We start from the raw sequence: 26,588 nt of genomic DNA, 5'->3' as shown, positions 1-26,588 counted from the left end.
CCTCCCACAAGCTCTGGATGAGACACAGAAATTGGCACTTTGAAAAGGCTGAGTTTAGAGAAATTGCTGCTGTGACTGCGGTCAGTTGGACAGTTTAATGGCTATGATGTGGCTCATTAGGGAGAAGGACACCTGTCTTGTAGTTTATAGAAAGTTCTTTGGTGTTACAATGCCCCAATGTTGCAGTGTGAACCAGCCATACTCATAGATTATTAGTTTTTGGTATTAGTTGGTCTACAGACAATATCTACAGGATCACAAATGTCGGTATTAGAAATAGTTTTCTCTTCTGCCACCATCTCTGCAGCCTTTTTTCTATCCACACCCGGCACATAATGTAGAAAATCTCTCATTTATTGCTATTGGTATTCACCATAACTGCCCTACAAGCAAAAGCTTTTTGGTGCAGTGTATCCAAGTAATCAGATAAACATACCTCCTGATGTAAATGCGTTGGTAGTGTAGCTTTTTAGGTCTCGCGTGTAGCGTTTCAACGCAAAGCTCTGTGAGACCTCTTGTGATGGAGATTTCAGAAGGGGGCTTTAAGCCCCGCCCCTCATTTCCATTGGCTGGCGTCACCATTTGTGCTGAACAGTGGCCTGCCATTGGAAGGCAAAAGCTACTTACCAGTATGCATCTGTTCTTGGCATGTAGGGCTGCTGACATTCATATCTTAGCATTAGATAGCCACCTAGTGTTGGGTCCGGATGATTGCACCTTGTTGTCTTGGAAGAGTCTTCGAAGTAACACGAGATAGGTGACTCCTCCCCTGGACTACAGTGCGCATGGGCATCTTCATCTTCAGATTGTTTTTCGTCATTTTGGCAAGATGGAGGATAGGAAAGTAAGAGATGATCATGTAAATGTATGTAAGGAAGATAACTATGCAGCTGTGACAGGCACCGGGGAGGAGGGTGGGTATATGAATGTCAGCAGCCCTACATGCCAAGAACAGATGCATACTGGTAAGTAGCATTTGCCGTTCGAGGCATGTGGGCTGCTGAATTCATATCTTAGCATAGACTATAGCAATTTCTCCTCTAGCGGTGGTCGGCCGTACCAGCTGCAGTCATTTGAAAAAGTTTTAAGGACAGCGTGGCCCACAGTAGCTTGTTGCTTAGCTTGCACCTCAACACAGTAGTGTTTAGTAAAAGTGTGTATGGTAGACCATGTAGCTGCCTTACATATGTCTTCTAAGAGAATGTTTCCTAGGAAAGCCATGGATGCCCCCATTTTACGCGTGGAGTGTGCTTTTAGGGGAACTGTTAAAGTGTGCTTTGCCTTTTGATAGCATATTTGAATGCATTTAACTATCCATCTGGCTATTTCTGACTTGGAAATGGGATTGTCCTTATGTTTTGGTGAAAAAGCTACAAATAGTTGCTTTGTCTTTCTGAATGACTTTGTTCTATCAATGCAACATAATAGAGCTCTTTTATCTTCTAGTGTGTCTAGAGCTGTCTCAGCCACGGATTGCGGGTTTTGAAAGAAAACTGGCAACTCTATGGACTGATTGATGTGAAAAGTGGATATGACTTTTGGCATAAATTTAGGGTTTGTATGAAGCCCTACTTTATTGTGGTGTATTTGCATGAAGGGTTCCTGAATGGTTAGTGCCTGTAGCTCACTCACTCGCCTGAGGGAGGGAATAGCAATTAAGAATGCCACCTTCCATGTTAAGAATTGTAGTTCACATAAATGAAGTGGTTCGAAGGGTGGTCCCATGAGTCTGGTAAGTACTAAGTTTAAGTTCCAGACTGGAGAAGGTGGATGCCTTGGAGGAATAACTCTTTTAAGTCCCTCCATAAAAGCTTTGATAGGTTGGATTCTGCATAGGGACACATGTCTGTTTTGAAGATATGCTGCTATAGCAGCAAGGTGTAGCCTTATGGATGAGTATGCTAGGTTACATCTCTGAAGATGCAAAAGGTAACAGATTAAATTCTGGATAGAGGCATCCAATGGATTGATTTGGTTATTATTACAATAAATTACAAATCTTTTCCATTTAGCTGCGTAGCATGCTCTGGTAGTGGGACGCCTTGCTTCCTTGATAATGTTCATGCAGTCTAGAGGCAAGTTAAGATATCCGAACTCTAAGACCTCAGCAGCCAGATCGCTAGGTTCATCTGATTGGGATCTGGGTGTCTGATTTCTCCATGGTTCTGTGTTAGCAGTTGTGGCGAGAGGCGCAGTCTTTGGTGAGTAACCACTGAGAGTTCTAGGAGCGTTGTGTACCATGGCTGTCTTGCCCATGTGGGAGCAACCAGTATCATTGTGAGTGATTGTTGTCTTAGTTTGCGTGCCACTAATGGGATCAGTGGGGTTGGTGGAAAAGCGTACGCAAATCTACATGACCAGTTCATCCATATCGCATTGCCTTGTGACAACGGGTGTGGGAACCTGGCAGCGAAGGACGGGCATTTTGAGTTTTCGTTTGTGGTAAACCAATCTATGTCTGGATGTCCCCACTTTTGGAAGAATGGCTGGAGAACTTGAGGATGAATCTCCCATTCGTGTACTTGCTGACTGTGTCGGCTTGGTAGGTCTGCTATCTGGTGGTCTATTCCTGGGAGGTGTTCTGCCAGGAGATAGATGTTTTGTAGAATTGCCCACTTCCATATGCTCTGTGGTAGGTGAGATAGTGGCAGAGAGTGTGTCCACCCCCCTGTTTTTGGATGTAGTACATGGCTGTCATGTTGTCCGTTCGCATTAGTACAGCCTTGTTGTGCAAGTATTTTTGAAAGACTTTCATTGCTAGGAATAGTGCCAGTAAGTCTAAGTGATTGATACGTAGTGTCTTTTGTTTGACTGTCCAGAGACCTTGGACTGTATATTGAAGGAGATGGGCTCCCCAAACTGTCAGTGATGCGTCCGCTGTTAGTACTACCTGTGGAACCCTTGAAAAGGTTGTGGGTTCCACCACTGCAGAGAGTGGTAAGTGCGACTGTCTACCAACACTAGGTCTTTAGTTGTCCTTGAGCTTGGTTCCACTGGCGTGCTAGGCATTCCTGTAAGAGGCGCATTTGAAGCGGAGCATGAGGGACGATGAAAATGCAGGAGGCCATCATGCCTATAAGCTGCATGAACACTCGAGCTGGCAGGGAGTGTTGTGGCAGAAATTTTTGAATAATAGATTGAATGCTGGCTATCCTGGCTGAATTTGGATATGCCTTTGCTATGGAGGTGTCTATTGTTGCTCCCAGATATTACTGTATGTGGGAGGGTTGTAGATGTGATTTTGGGTAATTTATTGAAAAACCTAGACTGTGCAGTAGCTGGATTGTCTGTGAGGTATGGCTGGCACACTGTGTGTATGAGTTGGCTTTTATGAGCCAATCGTCGAGGTAAGGAAACACATGGATGTGTTTCCTCCTGAGGTGTGCTGCTACTACTGCTAGGCATTTTGTAAAAACCCTTGGTGCTGTAGTTACTTCGAAGGGGAGAACTTTGAACTGATAGTGCTGACCCTCTATTGTGAACCTGAGGTATTTCCTGTGAGCTGGTTTTATAGAAATGTGAAAGTATGCATCCTTGAGGTCTAATGTGGCGAGAAAGTCGCCTTGCTGGAGAAGTGGGAGTACCTGTTGTAGAGTGATCATATGGAAATGATCTGAGAGTATGTATTGGGTCTGAGGTCTAATGTTGATCTGAGGGAGCCGTCTTTCTTGGGAATGAGGAAGTATAGAGAGTATACCCCTGTCCCTTGATGTTGCAATGGGACTGGCTCTATGGCGCCCTTTTCGAGCATGGATAGCACCTCCTGTTGTAACAGCGTGATGTGTTTCCTTGACATTGGACGGTGCTTGAGTGGTATGTTGGGTGGAGTAGAAATGAGTTCCAGGCAGTAACCATACTGGATAATTTGTCTCACCCACCTGTCTGTAGTGATAGCGTTCCAGACTGGTAGGAATTGTGTTACTCTACCTCCGACTGGTGTTAAGTGGTCTAGAGGGAGTGTTAAGAAGTCACTGTTTGGTGGCGGTGGAGGCTCGGTGTTATTATTACCACGTCTTCTGCCCCCGTTATTGTTCCCTCTATAACCTCCTCTATTGGAGCCTCTATTAAAGGTGCCTTGTGCAGGGCTTTTGAATGATGATGAAGTTTGAGATGTGTTGCCTCTACCCGAGTTTCGAAAGGAGGAGCGACGAAAAGAGCTCCTAGACTGTTGAAATTGAAGTGCCCCCATGGACTTAGTGGTGTCAGTATCTTTTCTCATCTTTTCCAAGATGGTATCCACCGCAGGGCCAAATAAGAAATCCTGGTTTATAGGTTGATTGAGTATGGTAGACTGCACTTCATTTTTGAATCCTGAAATGCGGAGCCAGGCGTGCCGGCGTAGCAATACACTAGTATTGACAGACCTAGCGGCTGTGTCAGCTACATCAAGAGCGCATTTTATGGATGCGTTAGTGATTAATTTCCCTTCCTGTATTAGGTCATTTGCTTTAGACTTATGGGGTTCTGGTAGGTGTTGTAATAATACCTCCAGTTCGTCGTAGTGTGCTCTGTCTTAGCGTGCTAGGAGAGCTTGGGTATTGGCAATCCTCCAGGTGCTTGCTGCCTGAGAGGCCACTCTTTTCACTGAGGCTTCTAAAATGTTTGACTCCTTGTCAGGAGGGGGAGCATCACCTGTTGTCTGTGAATTTGCTCTTTTCCTAGCATTAGATACAACTAGGGAATCTAGTGGTAGCGGAGTCCTGATGTAAGATGGGTCTGTAGGGGCCGGTTTATACTTTTTTCAATTCTTGGATTGAGGACAGGGTCTTTAAAGATGTCTGGTGCGTGCTTTGGTACTCCTTTTAGGATAGGGAGTATACGTACACTCTTCTCTGATGTTGGGAAGGTGTTAATAGAAAATCCTCCTCTATAGGGTCAGTGTGCATGTGAACACCATGAAACTGAGCTGCTCTGTCCACTAGTTGGTTAAAAGCAACAGTGTTGTCAGTAAGAGATGGCTTTGTGGGGTCTGGAGAGAGATCAAGAATGGGTTGTGTATCATATATGTCATCAGTATCATTATGGTCACTCCATGTGTCATCGTGGTTTCCTGGATCGTCAGGTTGTGTAGAATAATCCTGAGGATCTCCCCCCATGTCTTCTTCCTCATCATAATGTGTAGGTGAAGGAGAATATGGAACATAAGGCATGTTAGGGGTGAAAGGAGGAGGTGTGTAAGGTCTTGAAGAAGATGTGCCAAAGTAATTTTTCTTAGGAGGAACAGGAGAAGGGGCTTCAGTGTCCAGTCTTCTCTTGTTTGTCTTGTAGACCGATATAGGTCCTGTATCAGGGTCTATATATAGTCTGTGGTGTTCTGGGTACACTGGATCTGGATGAAAATCTTCTTCCACTGTCCGTGGCTTCGGCGCAGAGGATTTTGGATCGGTCGCCTGCTTGTGTGGAGCTTTTTTCGGCTCGACTGATCTGTTAGAGTCGAGTGTCTTTTTAGGCTGGACGTCTCTTGTATGAGGGGCAGCCTTCTTCGGCTCGACGGCCTTCTTCGGCTCGACGGCCTTCTTCGGCTCGACGGCCTTCTTCGGCTCGACGGCCTTCTTCGGCTCGACGGCCTTCTTCGGCTCGACGCCTGTTCTCAGCTCTGCTGCTGGTTTTGAGTCGACTGCCTTTTTGTGCTCGACGACTTCTTTCGGTCTCGATATTTTGCTCGGTCCCGAGGAACCAGAGGGCTTGGGGGTGGTCTTCGGAGCCGATCCAGAAGGCGGGGCTTCTGAAGAGGTGTTTTTCAGTCGCGGCTAAGGCTTTTAGGCGATGCTTTGACCGGAGCCTTCGGTGGAGGTGGAGGCGGGGTAGGGACTTTGGTACTCACAGTTTGCCCCGGTGTGATCTGGTCATCGGAGTCCGACTGGTCCTCTACGGTGACTATCTCCAGGTCGTCTGAGCCCTCCGCCTCTGGAAGATCATGTTCATCTTCGAATATGTTATCCGGTTCTGGTGCCTGGTGCTGCATCTCTTGTTGAGCAGCTCTTCGGTTCCGCATAGTCTTCTTTGACCGGAATTGAGCACAAGCTGGACAGTTTTCTTCGTTGTGCTCCGGAGATAGGCACCTGTTGCATACTCTATGCTTATCACTGTGTGGAAATTTGGATCCGCACTGTGGGTATCTTTTAAACGGGGTCCTTTCCATCAGCAGGAGGCCCATGTGGGGTCGAAAAGGCCCATCGGCCCGCATCGACGACTGGAGAGAAGTGAAAGTGTTGTCGAGTTGAGGGATACCGAGCAGAAACAATACTGACAAATGTAGAGGGTTTTGGCCTAGAAAGTTGGAAAACTTCGGTACCGAAGCTGGAGCTGTCTAAGTTCATCCGAACCCAATGGCGGAAAAAAACAATCCGAAGATGGAGAAGATGCCCATACGCACTGTAGTCCAGGGGAGGAGTCCCCTATCTTGTGATACTTCAAAGACTCTTCTAAGACAACAAGGTGCAATCATCTGGACCCAACACTAGGTGGCGATCTATGATATGAATTCAGCAGCCACATGCCTCGAACATGAGCTTTCTGGGTTGCCTCCCTTTGGCTTTTTGTTCCAGTCCACCCGGACTGGCTCGCCTGCTTTCTTTCTGTTGTAAAGGTATTTCTTATCTTTGTGGGTACCATTTGTTTTCCCTCAGCCCCGAAAACACAGGGCTGAATGAAAACAGATGGCGAGCGCTTGTTTTATTTGTCTTTCTGCCAATCCGTGTATCACCCGGCAGTCTGCCCACCAAAGAATCTGTCCAAGTGGCTATATTTGCAATCTCTGTAATAGCATGTCATGTGCGATTCCTGTGTTCTATAAACACCAGAATGATCCTCAGATTTAAATCTTGGGTAAAGTCGGGCTGGCCTCTATGTTCTCTCTCATCGGAGATGTTTTTTCATCTCTAACCAAGGCTGCGACGCGTGTAGTTTCCTAGTCGAACTAGGCTGTGATGAACACATGTGCTCCTTAAATTAGTAATGACAGCCGGCACAGGCTGTGGGAGCGGCCGGCTGTATCCGAAACTAGCGCCTTCGCGAATGCTATTCACAAGGCGCTGGGGAATGAACAAACTAGGTGTAGGGGTGAGAGGGCGCTTCAGGGCCGAACTCACCTTGTCATAGAACCCCCAGGGTACTCCCCTTCTGCCAGAACGGGTCCTCTGCTATGGGCGCTGCCACACTTCCACGCCCACACCAAGGAGCCTTCACCGGGCGCTGGGACCATGAACGTCCGATCTAAGCGGGAGGCCTTCAGCACTGAGTCCCGTCCGTGGAGCAAGACTGCCAGAGAGGCATTCAGGCGGAGCGCTCCGACCCCCTCCGCCCCCTCGCCTCTGAGCGCTGGTGCCCAGCTCAGCACTCTCCATGCAGCATTCGCGATTAACAACCCTGGGGGTCCGGTCTGAGCGTGGGGGGCTTCAGCATCAAACTCAGTGGTGCAATAAAGCTGTCAAGAGGCATCCAGAGAGGAGCATCCTCCGGCCCGGAGCGACAGCCCCCACCGCAGGTACTGCCTGCTTAGTACTGAGTAATGGGCGTGTGGGTACGGGGTGCACTGCTCAACAAAGCCGGACAGAAGACCTGGGAATGTATATTTTCCATTCCTGTTATTTCTATTATACTACGAGAGAGGGTGGTGTTTGTGGTAAATACAGGACACACGCAAAAGTGCTGCAGCTGCACCCCAAAAGGAAAGACTACCCCCTCCGGTGCCACATCCTGTAAGCAGAACTGTGGCTGGTGGGGGGGCGGGGTACCCGCATTATCCAAATATTATCATCTGCTCTGATCTTTTAAGTAGACGTTTTCTCAAGAATCATTTAATAAGTATTTTTTTTTCATCAACTGCTACCAGACTCATGCTAAAAAAGTTGTGATCACAGAATACACGTGCTTCCAGGCTCCCAGGCTGCTTTACAATCTATGGCTGAGGATTATGTTTTACAATCAACTTGAATCATACCAATTATATTATTCCCTCGCTCGCCTCAATTTGTTCAATCGGATGACCCTTGTCCTGTACGAAAAGCATAGATCCCAGCATTTGACAAACAAAGAGGGAGAGTTAATGGGGAAAATTAATGTATTCCAGAAGCCCAATGTTTCTTTATTATGCAACGCAGCTGCGTCGTTGTCGTTTAATATCTATAAAGAAATATAAACAGAATTATTTTAAACTAATGTGTGGCAAGGTCAACAGCTGAACTGTACGCAGATTTGAAATAATTGCAGGCAAAATCAGTGCCCTTTAAAACCCCAACGCATCTGGAAGGTCACAATAGAGTGGAAACAGGTGCTAAACGTCTCAAGCTTTTCATAGTCGTGCTTTACAACTGAGTAACTCAGAGTATGTAACTAAACCTAGCAAAGAGTCTTCTGGTGAGGTAAGGCGCATTCAAGATGAGAGAATTCTCTACTTAGCGCCGAGCGCACTGTCGAGTAAGCACTCTTTCATGTCCTTGACGTTAGTATTCGGGGTGCTGGCTCCCCAGATTCACATGTAGCCACTAAAAGGGGTGTTTTCTTCTGTTTCTTTAACTTTAGAATTTCTAATTTGAGCACTTCTTTTTTCCTTTAACTTTTCATTTCCATGATATATCCAGCTATGACGGTGAGTTATGATGCAGGGAATCATATATGAAGCTGTAATACTGGTTTCTTTTTTTCCTGGTCTGAACGAGAAGGGCAGGCTGTCAGAAAAACTTGCTGGCTGTGGTCAATGACCATGCAAGAGAGGGGAAATTACAAGAATGGAGACAGCACTGATGAACACACTATATCTATCTATATATCTATCTACCTACCTAATGCATTTTTGGATTGGCTTGCAGCTTATGACTTCCTGGGCGGATTGCTATGAAGTTTGCCAGTTAACTCTGCAGGTTAAATTTCAGCATGGCAAGATGTACAAAGGGAAAATAGTTATGGAGTGGTAAAAAAGTGTAAAATGTCCATTTTTTTTGGTCCCACAGAAATGATTGCTTAAAGACAGGACAAAAACTGCCAAACGGATCTACATCAAACTTGGTGCAAGCATAGGACGTTACCCAGAAAGCATACTTTTTATTTTATATACGAACATCAGGGGGGAGGTCCACTTAGACTAGCACATAAGTGTGGTTTTAATGGCTTATTTATTACATATATTTGCCGCTGGACTAAGCTTTTTGTATTTTCATTTTATTTTGAATCTGATGTGTTTCAGTGTCTCTAATGAATTAAATGTTATTATCTGAACAACTGTCTTAGTCGTAAGATAGCTTGGATGGTCAAAGATGGCTGCTGGGCCTATGGGGATTCAAAGTCGCCCCAGCCTTTTATCCTTCCAAGTTCAATAACACAAGCGCCTGACAGCAAGTGACAGCAGTGAGAGGAAGGGGTCTGTGTGTATGTTACTGGCCGAAATTCCCACAGACCCCAGATGCCTCCAACTCGCCTCTGCTGCCTCAGATTCTGTCCGTGTGGTCCAGCCCAGACTGTCTTTGTTTGGTTAACCCTCAAGACACGTGCTGGAAAAAATCACAAGCTCTTGCGGACATGTTAACCCACTGAACACTGTTACAAATGTTGATGGACTGCTTGCCTGCGTGTTATTATGCAGTGACACCTATATATCGACGCTTCGCCTCAGGATACCAAGGCCTGCCCTCGCCTGTCAACAACCAGTGGGTGCCTACAGGACGCATGAAATGGCGCACGCCGGCCCCATCGATCCCGTGTGGATTGGCATTACAGTGCGTCGAGAGAGGGCCTGGTGCCTATCCATCTGGTCATGTCACTATCCCACCACGTCACTGGGCACCAGGGGCAACGCTCCCCAGGCTGCACTGCATAATTCATTAAGTATTTAGGTTCTATCTGTGAAGAGTTATGTTAGCGTAATATGACCGTCACGTATTTGTAATATGTGGTGGAAGGTTGGTGAGGCACGTGGTAAGCAGAATTAATACCCTCTTGTGTAACCCTTTGTGCTACCTTGTTGATGTTTCTTGGAGCTAAAATGTTAGGATCTCAGATGGCAATGGCATTTTAGTGGCTGATATTGAGAGAATGAACCGATGAGTTGGCCCTGTTGGGATTATTACTCCTGTCTGGTCCTGTAGGTTTTCCATAAACGCCTTTTGGCTTGTCTGACTGTGTTAAGAGTGTTTGCAGTCTCACTGCGTTGAGTGATTACGGTCTCACTGCGCTTGTCAGTGTACAATCGTTTTGCCCACTTAACTTGCAGCCCCGTGCAAATAAAGAACAGGATATGCATATCAATGTCTTCTCCTGAAAAGACTGCACCACACTATATATATATATATATATATATATATATCCAAAAGTTTACCGTCTTTGATTGTGGACAGAGAGTCGAGGCCCAGATTAGCTTAATTCAAGTGCTTTTATTTAGCAACACTAACGCCAAGCTGTTTGGATATATATATATATATATATATATATAAAAAAAGCATTTGCAATGCAATATATCTCGCAATTGAGAGAGTTTGAGCTATTGGCATTGTAAATGACAATGTCTTATTTATGTGTTGGTTTTTAAAACATAAATAAAATGCTTTGTGTATTACAAACTCTCGCAAATGTGAGACCTATTGCATTGCAAATGCTTGTTTTCTCTGCACTTGGGCCACTACTATTCTAGTCTCACTGGGTTTTACAGTTACCAAGTGTACTTTTTAAGACATTCTGTAACATGTATGTATGTATGATAAAATTTCAGGAAAATATAAGGACATCTTCCTCCTTTGGCATAGCCATTTACCCCATACTTGATAGCTGCCCCTAGTCTGACTGTGGTTCAAAGATGTTACATCAAGCTGACATGCCTTGACTAGATAATGTTCTAATTGTTCTTTGGTATCAGAGTCCATTATGTATTGTGTCCCATGCAAGGTCTCCTGACCAGTTTGGGCTTTTCCATCTGTAAATAGGGATACTGAGGAGTTACAGATGGGGAATGAGGTGCAGCATCCTCTAAAACCTGTTTTTCGTTTAAGTCAGGCTTCAACAATTTATGTTTGTTCATCTTTAACTATGGTGCAGTTGCTTTAAAGCAGCCAATTTTCTTTTAACTTAGTTCTGTGGTTGCAATTATTGCTTATATAGTGGTGTAACTTTTGCTGTATTACGTCTTGTATCAGGTTCAGTAACCATTCTCTTTTGCCTAGACTCTTGTGACTCCTCTACCCCAGTTGATGGGAGTTTAGTCTTTATATTTCTCTTAGTTACAAGAATCACATGGCATCAATGCATCTTTTTAAAGCCAAGTGGTTGCCAGAGGCTTCAAAAAGGCATCTACGGCTGTTGTCGGGATGATCTTGCTTTCAAGGCCAAGCTGCCTTTCATCTCAAGAATCCTTTTGGAGTTCACATTCCTAAGTAGAAGAGAACTGTTTGTGGCTGATCCTCTAAATAAGAACTTTGGCTTTTGAGGCCTATTAAGGATTCAGAGTCGACCTTTTGGTCACAGTTGTCTGGTACCTTGGAGTCAATATTCTAGGAAAGCAGTCCTCTTTTCTAGGGTCTAGCCAGCGCTATATATCTCATTAATTTAATTTGTTCCCACTTAGTACTCTTTCTCTCTCTGTCTACCTCCCTAGCTCCTATCCCCTTGCCCCTGAATTCTCCCACCTTTCTTGCTAATCTACCTAGCCCCCTGTCCTTTGTGCCCTTTGACTAAGCACTCCTTCTCCCCTTGTTGGGGAAAGATCCAATATTTATACTCTGGAGTCTCAGCGAACCCGCTGAGAGTCCACTGCGCCAAGGAAGCCACTCACAGCGGAGGTATGATATGGCACCCCTTGCCAAAGCACTCCCTCCTTTCTGGGGAAGGATCCAGTATGTAGGCCTTGGAGTCTCAGAGGCCCCTCTGAGAGAGTCCACTGCTGAAAGGGAGCCTCCCGCAACTGAGATAGGGAAGTGATACCACTTCCCCTGGGATCACAGCTTACCGGACTTTGGACGTTGCTTTGACTCGTCTACCGGTTTGTGTCCCAGTCGCCCTTCCTCTCCTCTTTCCACGCGGTGTCCTTCACCCTGTCCTCCTCTTTCCCGCATTCATTACCTGTCTACTTCCCAAGCTCCTTCCCCCTACCCTGAATATTTCCCCTTGCTTGCTTGTCCCCTTACGTATTTGTGCTTATTGTTTATCTTGACCTTACAAGTAACCTTGTTGCCATGTTCTAATAACTGTGTAACCTTTGTAACGATGTAACCTGTAACTATGATCTGATGCTCATGTAAAGCGCTCCGATACCTCCGGGTCTAGCCAGCGCTATATAAAACCTTTAAAATAAATACAGGATCAGGCTATCCCTATTCTAAATGTGGTTGGTCTTTATCCCTTTCGTATAAATACGTTATGCTGAAAGGGCTATATAGTTTTCCCATTTCAGTATTAGATTCAAATTCCTCATACATCATAAGGCTACTTCACTTGTAACTGACCTCTCCATAACAGCTTAGAGAACCTACCAACGATTTAGACACTTATTTTCCCATTTCTGACATGCCAAATAATTGGCTCCGTTGTGGTCTTGTGGAAGGCACCAACTATGGATATGATGCTGATCATACTGTGCCAACTTCAAAAGGTGCTGGGGGCACAGGCAAAATGTTGTATTTTCCTTAACAGACTCCTTTTATTTTATTGCAATCTCAACATACTGTGGTGGTAGTTTTTAACAATACATCAAGAACTGTATATACTTTTAGCAGCAAATGTGCTCCATCACAAAAAGCTTACACCCAAGTTTTCTTCCCCATGTCGTAACATGCCATCATACAGAACTAAACTACAGCTCTGAACACAATGACACAAAAACAAAATCAGAGATGGAGTCTGTGCACTTATGCATTGTAAATTATGGAGACAACGACTTCAAAGAAACATAATGTTACTTACCCAGTAAGCATCTGTTCTTGGCATGTAGAATGATTTGCACGCGTCACAGTCTTCTTTGTGCTCTGGAGACAAGCACAAGTTACACACCTGGTGCGAGTCGGAGTCCGCTCCATTGATGAAGAGCTGGACCAACACGGTTAGGTCTAAAGGCCACCCACAAAACTTTATCGAAATTGGAGTTTTCATCGACCAAATCGAAATGCTGGGAAATGGGGAAAACGTACGAAACACTACAGTAGTGGGCAGTGGATTGCACACCGAGAGGAATCCAACGAACGGTTTCGAACAGGAGTGCAGCAATACACGTCCACACCGATGGCAGAAAAAACAATCCAACAATTGGACTCGATACCCATGCGCACTATGACCGAAAGAAGGAGTCACTTTACGTAGTGACTGGAAAGAATTTTTCGAAGAAAAACAACTTGCAAACATCCGGACCCAACACTAGATGGCAGGAGTAAGCAAAGCATGTGTATCTACAGCAGACATGCCTCGAACAAATGCGTTTCTATATTCCAAACTGACCACTAAGACAGGCGTGTGTATAGCATTTAATATGCAACAAAAGGATTTTTTTTAAATGAAGATGTTAAGTGGGATGCTTTTCAAAATGACATACATGCAATCAAGTTACATATCGGTTTTCTACTGTAACTCTACTGTTCACAATAAAGCAAATCAAAATATTACCCTGCTTTAGGAAACTTACCATTGGCTTTCAGAGATGAAAGGAGACATGCCATCATTCCTTTGGCTACACTTGGATCTGTAACTTTTTTGTGAATATCCACTTTGATTAAGGATGGAAAGTTTGCTAGAAAAGAATCTGGCAACACTTCTTGTTCTTCATGGAAACTCAACATTATTTTCTAAACAAGAAATAACATACAACTAAGTAAAATACACAAATTACATACATATGTTTTGCATTACATTTATGTGTTAATTTATAGTTGTATTTTGCAATGTGATGAAGCTTTCACACCCTTACAAGAGGACAGAAAAGCGTGCAAAGACATCACTAGGATGCATTTGGAAACCACAGATGTTTTACATTTATTATTTGGGTCGGCGTTTTGCCATTTCATGTCAATCTAAAAAATATGCTAAATTGATAGTCAAGCTGAACAAAGATAAGCTAGTATACGGAATACGGTGGACAAGTGAGACCCCCAAAAATGCAAGCCAAACTTGGTAAATTGCAACAATGTCATGATTTAATACTACTGAAGTACCTAAGACAGTTTAATTACATTAACTACAAAAGGCAGTTTCCATAGCATGACATCAAGCAAGCAGTGTCATATGCGTATTAAAGCCCTGGAATTGTGTGACTAGGTACAAGCCAAAGTAGAAGTGTGTAGAATTTGACTGTTAAAAGATGGATGGCGTAAATAGAATGATGGACTGATTGGGGTGAATAAGAGTCATCAGGGGTCAAAATAGTAGCCTGGCAGAGTACACAAGGTGCACATGGCAGGATAGATGGTAGTAGAATACTAGCTTGCTGCATGTAGGGCTAAAATGTGCTTGGAAGTGTAGGTTATAGCAGGGACGGCAGCAGGGTGTGCAAGGCCAGAGGGGATGGCGCAGGGTGTGGACAGGTGCGGAGGCTTGCCTTCGGCACATTCATGCAACAGCAGACACATTTAAAGGCTGCCATGACTGAGAGGGAATGGACAGCAGGAAGACTAACATGTGCAGTGCTCAAGTAGCGTGACTATCAAGAGAATTAAAAGAGGAGGGAGGTTTTGAGAGTGAGTGAGTGAGTGAGTGAGTGAGTGAGCGCGCGCATATGCGGGCGGTGGGCAGGGTTAAAAAGGGTTTAAAAAACCTGACTGCTGCCCAGCAACTCCTGTGTTTGAGTGCAAGCTACCTTCTCTTAGAAGACAGTACGAGGGAAAGTAAAATCCAATTAAAACAATAATGATAAAGTCTACTGAGTCAAGTAGGAGCCAGGCATCACCTGATTCAGTCTGCAGCTTCACCCCCTGCTGAAAGAGAATAACACTTTTATTCCTACACTTATATCAATTTTATACATCAACTAAACACACCAGTACTCTCAAAATGGTGGAAGAGTGACAATTGTTCAACAAAAATGCAGCTGCAGCCACAGCACAGCGTTAACATAATGCCTGAATAATAAATACCTCAACACTAACAAACAACAGCAGGTAGGGAAACAGATCGAAAGATTGTGCCTGCCCGGAGGGAGCAACATTAGGAGATGCTCATTGTGGGCGAGACATACTTGGCTCACTGTAAAACCCCTCCTCCTTGTAGGAGTCCCGTGGAAAGTGCTCCCCATGGGGGCCCCAGGGCCAACATCAGACCAGAGAGGGGGCCCTGCCCTTTAGTTAAAGAGTGACCCTGGAGACTGGGATCCTTAGGTCCTAACAAAGCTCTGGAAGGGGTGGAGGGGGGCATGCATCATTCTTCCCCTTTATCTAAATTAGCGTCTCCAGTGGATGGGGTCACCAGGGCGGATAACTGCTCAGGAAGAGGGACGCACGGGCCACCCCTCTCTTAAAAAATAAAATACATGACCCTGGGGGATAGGTGCACCCATCAGAGCTATTTTTTAGATACAAGTATGTCCCTGAGGGATGAGGTCCCCAGGGCCTAACAAGGCTTGAGGATGGTTGGCTTCATGTGTGGGATTGACTGCATGTGGGGGATTGGTTGCAGGGCAGGCTCTGCAGCCAACCCCCAGTTGCATTTACGTATGGTAATTTAACATTACATTAAAAGGACTAGAAATTCACTGAAAAAACAAAGGTTTAAAGTAATGTTATAGTTATGTGAATTTGTCAGTGACATTAATGTTCTAAACTACAAAAAAAAAAGGAAAAAACACCGAAATTCACCAGTTATAGTTAGCAGAACTAACTATAACTTTCGCCCCCACCATGCACTGCTTATGACCTCACATATGATATAATTCATGACATGTTCTATGACATCATTTATAAAAATTAATGATGACATATCAAATGATGTCATTGACGACATCACTGATGACATAAGCCAAACTTTTTTTCTACACATTGCTCTTTTAACAGGTATACCGTTAGAGATATCAAAGTAGTGCAAAAAAGCTCAGAATATTATGAAGCGTCTTTCCTGCTATCATACATACAACACGCTTAGGTAAAGCAATCTTGTGTTATTTCTAACATTGACCCTATACCATACACTTCATGGGTAGCGAGTTCATGATGACTATGAACCACAGATGAAAGGGTAACCTATCCTGCACACAGTGTTTAATCTGTATACAACTGTTCAGGGAAAACCAAGTTCTCAAGTCCTGTTACATAACTAATGCCCTAATAAGGACACTCTTTCCTGTATCAAATTACTTACAGTCACGGAATCTACATCGAAAAATGAAGAGGATATGAATTGAAAAGGTAGTACCATGTTTACTCTATGGAGAGAGTTTACACTGTACCACACCGTTTGCAGGTAAACTAATGAGAAATGCACCACTGAGTATTAAAAAGTATCTACTAACCACAGTGTACACTCTATGGAAAACATGTCCAAAGAGCGACTATTCACTCAAAATAACCTAGGTCTGAAGGTGCCAAAGATCAAACTAACTGTAGCTTTCATCTTACGAAGCAAAACAAGCAGATATACATTAGTTAGTACCTGGTGCACACAGTCTTCTATGTTAACCTCTTAAGTGCTTTGAACTTTCGGCGGCCGACGGCACCACTACCTCAGGAGTGCTGCCGTCGGCCGTTGAACGTTCGAACCTCATAGCTGCAATGGAACGTCCAGCACTGGAGCTGGACGTTCCATAGCCGTTATGAGGCTAAGTAGGAACTATCATGCTGAGACAATTCTGTCTAATTACTCATGGTTGCTTACAATTCTTAGTATGCTGTACGTAGAATCTGTGCCCTGTGTGGAAGATGTCACCTGCACCCAGAGTTACTCTACAATACAAAGATTTTTAACTTGTTAAATAAGTCTACACACCTATGATGCATTAGGAGCACATGTGTTTTGTAAACACTTACACCCATTAGCTGGACACAGACTCTAAAAAAATAGCAAGAAATGTAATATTGTAGCTGCCAGCCACTATGTAAATTATAAAACAAACTATCACACTCATCGGATGATATCATCAGCGATGTCATATGAGAGGTCATGAGCAGTGCATGGCAGGGGTGCAAGTTATAGTTAGCTCTGCTAGCTAACGAATAAGTTACTTACCTTTGGTAACAATATATCTGTAAGAGACCTATATTAGTTCTAGATTCCTTACGTTAGAATTACACCCAGGCGTCAGACTGGATCCGGAAAAGGTTTTCATAGCAGTACCCTTGCACGTTGGTAGGTGGCGTTGGTCGACTCTGCGTTCGTCAGTGTTGTGATCGCTGCGATGAAGTCGCAGTATCTACTTAGACGCTGCCCCTGCGCGCGGACGTCAGTTCTTTACACAACATTCCACTCCAGAAGCACAGAGCCATGCAAGACACAGGCCACCGGTGCACAAAACTAGGGCCCTGAAAGGGAGTCCCTTACTCTAGAAGTCAGTAAGCAAAAGTGGGAGGATGGGTGGGCGGTAAGGAATCTATACATGTCTCTAACAGATATATCGTTACCGATGGTAAGTAACTTGTTCATCTGAACGAGACTAATAGTTATAGATTCCTTACCTTAGAATAGATACCCCAGCAACACCAACCCCGGAGGTGAGTCTGCAAACCAAGTTCACAGCAGAAAGTTTGGGAGAACTGAACAGCCAAAGAAGCAGTCTCTCTGGCCTTGGCTGTTCAGGCAGTAGTGTTTTGTGAACGTGTGCAGGGATGCCCAGGTGACTGCCTGGCAGATGTCACCGAGGGGGACTCCACGTCCCAAAGCAGAAGTGGCTACAGTCGCCCTGGTGGAGTGGAAGCGCAGTCCTACCGGAAGCTCCTTTTTCGCCAAGGAATAACATTTTAATGCAAAGGACGACCCTTCCAGAGATGGTATGTTTTTGCACAACCCGACCTTTCTTGGCGCTCAGATAGCCAACGAAGAGTTGATCATCCACCCGGAATTGTTTTGTGTGATCCAGATAAAAAGACAGCGCATGGTTTGGATCCAGACAGTGGAGTCTCTCTTCCTCCTTGGAAGGGTGCGGGCGGGAAGGAGGGTAAAGTGATGGTCTGTCCTATGTGGAAAGAGGTAACCACTTTTGGAAGAAAAGAAGGACAAGTTCGAAGGACATCTTAGTCTGGATGAACATCAAAACAAGGAGGCTTAGAAGAAAGTGCCTGAAGCACTCTCACCCTGCGAGCAGAGGTGATGGCAACCAGAAAAGCAGTCTTGAGAATCAACAGTCTGAGAGGACAATTATGTAATTGCTCGAAAAGAGCACACAAGGTACGTTAGAACCAGATTCAAGTACCACTGGGGCACTACGAAAGGAATAGGGGGGAAGAGGTGAATAATGCCCTTAAGAAATCTACTTACAATAGGGATCTTGAAAAGAGAAGGCTGACCAGGAAGCCGAAGAAAGGGTGAAAGATAGCCTTTGAGGGGGCCCATAGCAGAGCCCTGCTGGGCCAAAGAAAGAATGAAGAGGAGAACCACTGCTAGAGGGGCAGAAAGGGGATCCAGCCTTTGCTGTGCACCATGCCACATATTTGTTCCATTTACAGACCTATACCGTTTTAGTAGAGGGACGCCTGGCAGCCAAGATTCCATTACAGACTTCCAACGTGTGGCACTACCAACATTGGGTGTTCTCTTCGGTGGCAAACTGATCTAACGAAGGCTCTCCCCACTGCTAAAAGAGAACTTGCACCACCTGTGAGTGAAGACGCTATTTGTGATCCATCATGCACCTGTGGCTGAGTTTGCCCGCCCTGGCGTTCAGGGAACCTGCAAGGTGTTGAACCACCAGGGACATGCCCTGGTGTTCTAGCCATGTCCAAAGGCAAAGAGCATCTTGACATACGGTCCACGACCCCACCGGCCCTGTTTGTTGCAGTACCACATGGCGCTTGTGTTGTCCATGAACACCTGCACTACTCTTCCCCGAACAGAGGAAGGAATGCCTTCAGTGCAAGACAAATCGCTCGGAGCTCCACAAGGTTGATGTGGAGCCCAGACTCCGCCGGACACCAGAGGCCTCTGATTTCCGCCTCCCCCATGTGGCCTCCCCACCCCCAGAAGTGATGCATCTGTCACCAATGTGAACTCGGGTTGGGGAAGGGAGAGGGATCTGCCGTTGACCAAATCCTGGTTTGTTAGCCACCACTGCAATTGGTGTGCAGTGACCTCCGAGATGTAGATGCAATCTGAAAGATTCCCCTGATGCTGTGCCCACTGGAACTTCAGATCCCACTGCAGAGCCCACATATGCCACCTGGCATGATCCACCAGCAGGAGGCCATGCGGCCCTGCAGCCTCAGGGTCATTCTGACCGAAACCCGGGATAGAGGCTGAAAGATCGGAATCATAGCCTGAATACCCCGGAATCGCTGTTCAGGAGGATAAACCCGCAACTACGCTGTACCCAGAACCCCCCTGATGAAAAGGAGCTTCAGAAAGGGAATCAGGCGTGACTTCGGCACATTGATAGTGAACCTCAGTGAATGTAGGAGGTCCACCATAGTCTGGAGGTGGGACACGACAGCCTGAGGTGAACTAGTCTTCAACAGCCAGTCGTCGAAATAGGGGAAGACTGGAACACCTGATCTGCACAGATGAGCTGCGACCACTGCCATCAATTTCGTGAACACCAGAGGGGGGCTGGTAAGGCCAGAAGGGGAGCACGGTAAACTGAAAATGCTTGTGGCCTACCGTGAACCATAGGTAATGCTGGTGGGAGGAAGGTAGGGGATGTGAAAAGAGGAGTCCTGCAAGTCCAACGCTACCATCCAGTCTCCAGGGCAGACACAACCTGAGCTAATGTCAATATTTTGAACTTTTCCTTCTGGAGGAAGCGGTTGACATCCCCGAGATCCTGCAGGACGCATGCCTTTGTCCTTCTTGGATACCAGGAAGGTGTGGGAATAACAACCACAACCTACTTCTGGCACATGGACTCGCTCAATAGCTCCCTTGGACATGAGAGCCGTAACTTCCTGACTTAGAAGGACCAAATGTTCCTCTGACATGCGATGGTGTGGGTGGCATGGAGGGAGGGGTATTCTCGAAGGGGAGGGAGCAGCCCCTAAGGACTATCTGCAAAACCCCCTGTCCGACGTGATGCTCTGCCAGTGGGGGAGGTGATGGTGAATCCTGCTGCCCACTGGCAAATGATAGCCCTGAAAAGTTGGACTAGGAAGGTTTGGGGGCGCTGGTGGACTGACCCGCCAACTGGCCCCAGACCCATAATTCATAATTCTGGGTCTCACGTCCCCGGCCGCGCACAGGCTGGGCAGCTTGCGCAGGCCTGTGGCTCTGGGTGGAATGTGGTAGGGCACCCCTTCCTTAGCCACAAAAGGGGCAAAAAGCAGACTGCGCGGGTGAGAGGTTGTAGCGATGCCCAAGGATCTGGCCGTAGCCCTAGGATCCTTAAAGCGCTAGAGCGCGTTGTCCGCTTTGTCACCAAACAAGCCTCAGCCATCAAAGGGCATGTCCAAAAGAGTCAATTGGACATCGCCCGAAAAGCCAAGGGACTTCAGCCAGGCGTAGCGTCTCAGGGCTACTGCCGTTAAAATCGTCCTGCCTAGCAAGTCAGCGGTGTCCAGCCCACATCGTATGGCGAACTTCGCGGGATATCTACCGTCAGCAACTGCACAGGAGAGAACAGACCGGGCCTCCACCCGAGTGGGTGTAACTGCCCAAGAGGCATGTGGTGTTCACTGACCGCAGTCCTAAGCTGGCGGAAGAAAATATCATGTTTCCAAGATGATCCAGCTTCTTGGATTCCCTATCTGGGGGAGCAGTAGGGAAAGCGTCTTCGGAAGTCGAGGCTTGGACCACCAAGCTCTCAGGGGTGGGGTGTTGGGAGAACAAACTGGGGTCGCCCGGGGGTGGGCGGTGGTGTTGGGCAATCATTCTATCCACAGGTGCCCCTGTGCTGGGCTTGGACCAAGTGCCCAGAAGGATGTCCATGAAGGTCTCATTGAACGGCAGGAGGGGCTCTGAAGAGGCTGCTGCCGGTTGAAGCACCTTGGTCAGGAGGTTGGTCCTGACAGTCACCGTAGGAAACTCAAGGTTCAAGGCCTCATACGCCCTACGCAACACCACAGCGTAAGAGGCTCCCTCCTCCGTCGCCACAATAGGGGGAGAAAGCATGCCAAGGTTTGGGGAGTTGTACAGACCACTGGCCTCACCCAACTCCTCTCTCCAGTCCGGTTCATCTAACTGGTCTGCCAAAGGGTCAACAGACCCCTCACAGTCCTCCTCACCCTCCTCTGGTTGCCACTCAGGGCGATAAGGAACACCAGGGTAGAACACTGGTACAAAAGAACCAGTCGGCGCTGGTACCAGTTTCGGTCGATGCCATTTCGGCTCTGTGTCAAAGTCGAGGAGGAGGCCGTAGTCTACGCCGACTGGGGACAACCAGCGTCAGAGGGGGTAGAGGTGTCGTCAATGGATTCAGCGCGGGAGGAGGCGTCGTAAGGTCGACCGCCACCGATCCGGATCCAGGTCTTGATCCCTGCGGCGCCGGGGTCCGAAGCCGCCGGCATCGAAGGCCTAGAACACCCAGCCGAGTCTGCAGGGCCTGAAGGCGCGCCGGCGGAGTTGGACTGCCCAAAGATGAAGTGGAGGGCTTCGTAAAAACTACGAAGTTGGGCAGGGGTCACTCCAGCTCCCGTAAAGGGAGGGAAGCTCGGAGCAGACCCAGTAGGCTGAGCGAGCGGAGCCGAAGGACGACTACCTTCCGCATCCCCAGACGGACGGGGAGCACGCAAAGAGCGACGGTGCTTCTTCGCCTTCTTTTTGTGCTTCGACTTACCCGAAGACTTCAAACAAGAGTGTTGGGGTGGCTCCGCGACCGGTCCCATGACCTCCCTCTCGACCAGGGCCTCGAGCAGCACAGAGCGGACTGCCGGGCCTCCAGAAGCTTTCGGGACTTCTCCCGCAAAGAATTCGGAATCATGGCCCGACAGTTGGAGCACAACTTCGGGTCATGGTCGTGCTCCCGGCACTACAGGCACACAAGGTGCAGTTCCGTAACCAATATCAATTTGTGACAGGAGTCACAAGGTTTGAAGCCGGTCCGCTGACGTGACATATCTGTGCACCAGAGTCCCACGACTCGAAAATGATGCCGACAGAAAATCGAAAAATGCTAGTCAAAAAGTGACTAAGGTAATCCTCTCTCCAGATCTGCGCTGGCTGGCATGGAAAGAACTGACATCTGTGCGCAGGGGCAGCATCTAAGTAGATACCACAATGTCATCCTGGCTATCACTACGCCGAACGCGGAGTTGACTGACGCCACCTACAGACGCGCAAGGGTACTGCTCCAAAACAATTTCTCCAGACCCAGTCTAATGACTGGGGTAATTCTAAGGTAAGGAATCTCATAATAATAGTCTCTTTCAGATTGGTGAATTTCGGTTTTATATTTTGGTTCAAAATGTTACTTTAACCTTTACATTTTTGATATATATATATATATATATATATATATATATATATATATATACACACACCGTGAACAAAGCCTAAGCTAGGCTGAAACGCGTCGGTCCGAGCATGAAGTTTAAATAAATAAAAGAGTGACATATCCAAATCCTGAGTGCCGTGCACTTGGTGTGCAAAAATAAATATATATATATATATATATATATATTTACCAACACGACCAAACGTAAAATACACACACCCCAGACCCACCCAGCCCACCCACACCCTCTCGCACACTTAGAAGGGTACGCAAAAAAACAGGACAGGCCAGACATATACCTTCATCACAGTCAGCCTTTAGTATTACTTCTACTTCAGGCCGGTCCAGAATTTTGCTGCTCCAAATCTGGTCCCCCTAGTCTTGCCCGACCCTAATTCTGGGTGAGGCGGACTGGACATACTGAGAGATTTTTGTGAGGGTTGACTGACATTTCTAGAAGCACGGAGTATCAGGGTTGTCTTGCAAATAGGTGAAAAGTGTTGGTGCAAATAGGATTAGCATCATGGACGCCCGTCTCATCTTTCTGACGACTTTTGGGACGAGGGACAGAGGCAGAAAAGTGTAAGCTAATACCCTGACCAGTTGATCCATGATGCATTACAAAGTAAAAAAGTGTTGCTGTTCCACCTGTGAGGAGAATGTTGGGCCCTTGTCATTACCAACATTAGATCCTCACATAGCCATTCTGTTTGTATTTATTGGTATGATAGACATTACTGTAATGGTTGCATGCTCACCCTGGCATGTGGGACAACTGCATGCAAACAGCAATAATTCCTAACTGTTTTATTACAGTGTGAACAGTGATGGGATGGTGTGTCTGAAAAAAGTATAATCAGATAGAACGCCATCACCTTCTGCTTGTTTGGCAAAGCCTCATCTGTCCCTGCACAGAGCACTAACCCTTGGACGGGCTGAATCGTCTGGTTTGTGGATGTGACTTATGGAATTGATGGTGAAGCCCAGTTTTTTCAGCAGTGACACTGCTATTGGAGTGTGTGCTAGACATTGTTCTCTGCTGCTGCTCTTAATCAGCCAGTCGTCTAGGTACAGAAATATGGAATGGCATGCCTGTGCAGATGGGCTGCCAGACAATTTATAAATGTCCTGTAGCTTTAGTAACCCTGAAGGAGAGAACTTTGAATTGGTAGTGTTTTCTATTTATCAGAAAGCAAAGGTATTGATGGGGTGCTGGATGTGAAAGTACGCTTCTGTTGAATTTAACACAGCCATGTCACCTGGTTACAGCAACAGAATGACGCCTTGCAGAATGAGCATTTGAAAGTGTTCGGAGGGGATGAACCTGTTCAACAGTTGGGAGATTGAAGATCGGCTGAAGTCTGACATCCTTTAAGGGAATAAAGAAATACAGAGTAAACCCCAGACACTGGTAGTGTAAGGGAACTGGCTCCATGGTGCACCCATTGTTCAGAGAGCCTGCGCCTCTTCCTCAAGGATCTGAAGATGATGTGAACTCAGTACAAAATGGCAGGGGCGGGGGCATGGTGAATGTATGAAGGGTGTATGTGAAATTCAAGGCAGTACCCTTCCTACACAATGGAGATGACCCCAGTTCAATGTATTTTATCCCAGTGGGACAGAAAATTGATTATCCTTCCCCCAGCAGTTGTAAAGTGATCAGTGAGTGGGAAAGGCAGGCACTGCTTTGTAGTTGAGGAGCCCTTATTAGGACGCCTTTACCATTAACTCTGTAGGCACACCTATGACAGGACTTACTCTGTTGAGGGTTATGAAATGGGGATTGGTATGGTTGGAAGGGGGACTCTGTGTGGAGCACCTGTGTTGCCTCCATTGGTGTACTGTTCACAATAAGCAGGCTTTGGGTGGGGGACTGTGAGGCACCCATCGACTTGTTAATCTTTTCAAGCATTTGATCTACTTGTGGAATTAAAAGATGGTGCCCCATCAAAGGGTAAATTTAGGTGGTGCTGTTGCTCTTCTGGCCAAAGTCCCAACACAATTAGCCAAGCAAGGCTACGGATTAACAGGCTGGTCTTAATGACAATAGTTGCTGTGTACGCCGTATCGGGGACACTTTCAATTTGTGCTGCGGATAGTTTTTCCCTCTGCAACAAATTCTTCCCTCTTGTGGTGATCTCTCTGGCAGGTGCTTGATGAGCTTTTCCATGGCGAGGCCGGTCGAATTTGCAATCTTTCAATGAGTGGCCACCTCAAAAGCTACTCTTCCCTGCAGCATTAATCTTTGATTCCTTATCTGGGGAGAAGCATTACCCGTAGCCTAAGTAGAGGCTCTCTTATGGGATGTATGCACCACCAGTAAGTCTGGGATATTAGCCCCTCTAAAGTAAGCTGGATCTTGTAGCGCTATTTGCATGTTGTCTCGATGCAGGGGTTACTACCCTATCCTTGACTGAGTCTTTGACAATGTCTGCTGTGGATATGAGCAAGCAAATAAGCATGGGAAGATAACGGAGGGACTTCTCGGTTTGGATATGGGTCCCAGAAGGAAATGCTCCTTATCCTCTACTGTATGCAGTTGGCCCAGGAGATGTTCAGCTGCTTGCTTAATCTAGCATGATATACCATGGTATCGTAGGTGGGGATGTCTTTGTCAGATACGTGTCAAGGTCTGGGTCATACGGGTCAACCATGTAGTCTTCCCAAGGATCCTCCCTTCCCCACGTGGACCAAAGGGCTCTTCCTTTGGGCCCTAAGGAAAGTTGGGTCCCTGCACCACTCTGTGTCCTGTAGTGTGGTAGTAGAGGAGGTGGTGGAAGAGGCGTGGAAGGTAGTGGTGGAAATTAAGGGGGACTGGTAGCCATATGACTGACTTTCTTAAGGCATGGTGGTGGTAGAGAAGGAGGCAAGCGATAGAGAAGGAGGCAAGTGATAAAGGAGGCAGTAAGTGCAAGAGGAGGGAAATGTGGATCTTCTTTGAAGGTGAGACACTGGGAAAAGCTAAGTCCTGGAGCCAAAAGCTTAGTAAGGATTTTGCCATTGTCTGGACATTTTAACAGTTTTTCTGCGTCTCAACCATGAGAACATTGAGTCTCTCAAATATAGAGCCCTTTCAAGTCACCGAAATAGGAGCTGGATGTGGCTGTGGTGTCTACTTTGAAGCTCGGTGTGTTGGCTCTTCAGACTCTACTTTAGCTCCGAAACAGACTTCTTTGAGGCGTGAGGCTGAGGTGTAGGTGCCTTTGAAGTAGAATGAGGACTCTGCACGCTCCCCCTCTCCCCGAGCCCAATTCCCAGGGCCAAATTTAACAAAAAAGGAAAGGGGGGCAGGCAGCCCCGCGCCCTGAGCATTTAAAGGCCCAAGGACCCCAGAGCCAAATTCAATTTAAAAGAGAGAGAGAGAGTGGGGCCGCTGGGGACTCCCCTTCCTGAGCCTCATCAGGCCCTGAAGACCCATGCCCATATCTTTATTATGGTTGGGTACCCTGGTGCCCATCCTAGGCACCCACTAACCAACAAGCTGGGGACCCCCTGTGGCTGCAATGGGCTCCACACATGGTGGGGAAGCCAGCATTCCTTCCGTCTTGAGGAAACACCTGCTTGATGCATTCCCCCTCAGGGCAGGAGCAATGTGTTTTGTTACCCCGCCCGCAGGAATGTGGAGCATTTTTAGATCTCCTGCTGGCTGGGAGAAGACTCATGTTTGCTCCGATTTGGCGGGAGATGTAAAAATGCTCCCACCAGGTACAAGCAGACATATGCTTCCCTGCCCAGGGTAGTGTGGGCAGTTAAACTGTGTCCCCGGGGTGGGATCCCCAGTGCTCAGTCACTGAGCAAGCCAAGGAGCCTTTAAAGGCCCAAGGAGGAGGGCTGTGCGACTCCCTTCCCCTTTAATTTACATTTCGGCATGGGGGATAGGGTCCCCGGGACACGTGCCCTCTCCCCTTTTTAATAGCACATACACACCCACCTGGGCTAGGGGGTCAGGTCAGCTGTACCATGCTCCCCTATGTCATTTTTTTTCCTTAGGACTCGGGACTGAGTCCTAAGATGGCTGCCACCATTTCCTGGTTGATGTGGTGTCTCATCTCGAGATCTGATGGGTCCACAGATTCTCCGCAGGGTGAAAAATATATAGAGTTTTTTAACCTTAATTTCTCCA

General features: G+C 46.7%; 1 protein-coding gene across 2 annotated transcripts in view; it reads right to left on the bottom strand.

Moving 5' to 3' along the window:
* Positions 1 to 26,588, bottom strand: part of OGA (O-GlcNAcase) — a 548,350-nt gene that overhangs the window by 10,088 nt on the left and 511,674 nt on the right. Inside the window, exon 15 of one of the 2 annotated variants that reach the window (XM_086922657.1) lies at positions 13,598 to 13,757. In XM_086922657.1, the coding sequence (XP_086778783.1) occupies positions 13,598 to 13,757 (160 nt within the window). Of the gene's footprint in view, positions 1 to 13,597; positions 13,758 to 14,673; positions 14,883 to 26,588 lie in introns of those variants that run through there. The other variant, XM_086922658.1, reaches the window with a different exon arrangement.

This window comes from Lissotriton vulgaris, chromosome 5 (assembly GCF_964263255.1).
Source record: "Lissotriton vulgaris chromosome 5, aLisVul1.2, whole genome shotgun sequence".
Classification (NCBI taxonomy): domain Eukaryota; kingdom Metazoa; phylum Chordata; class Amphibia; order Caudata; family Salamandridae; genus Lissotriton; species Lissotriton vulgaris.
The sequence above is the reverse complement of the archived record's forward strand: the minus strand, read 5'-3'. Positions and strand labels throughout refer to the sequence as shown.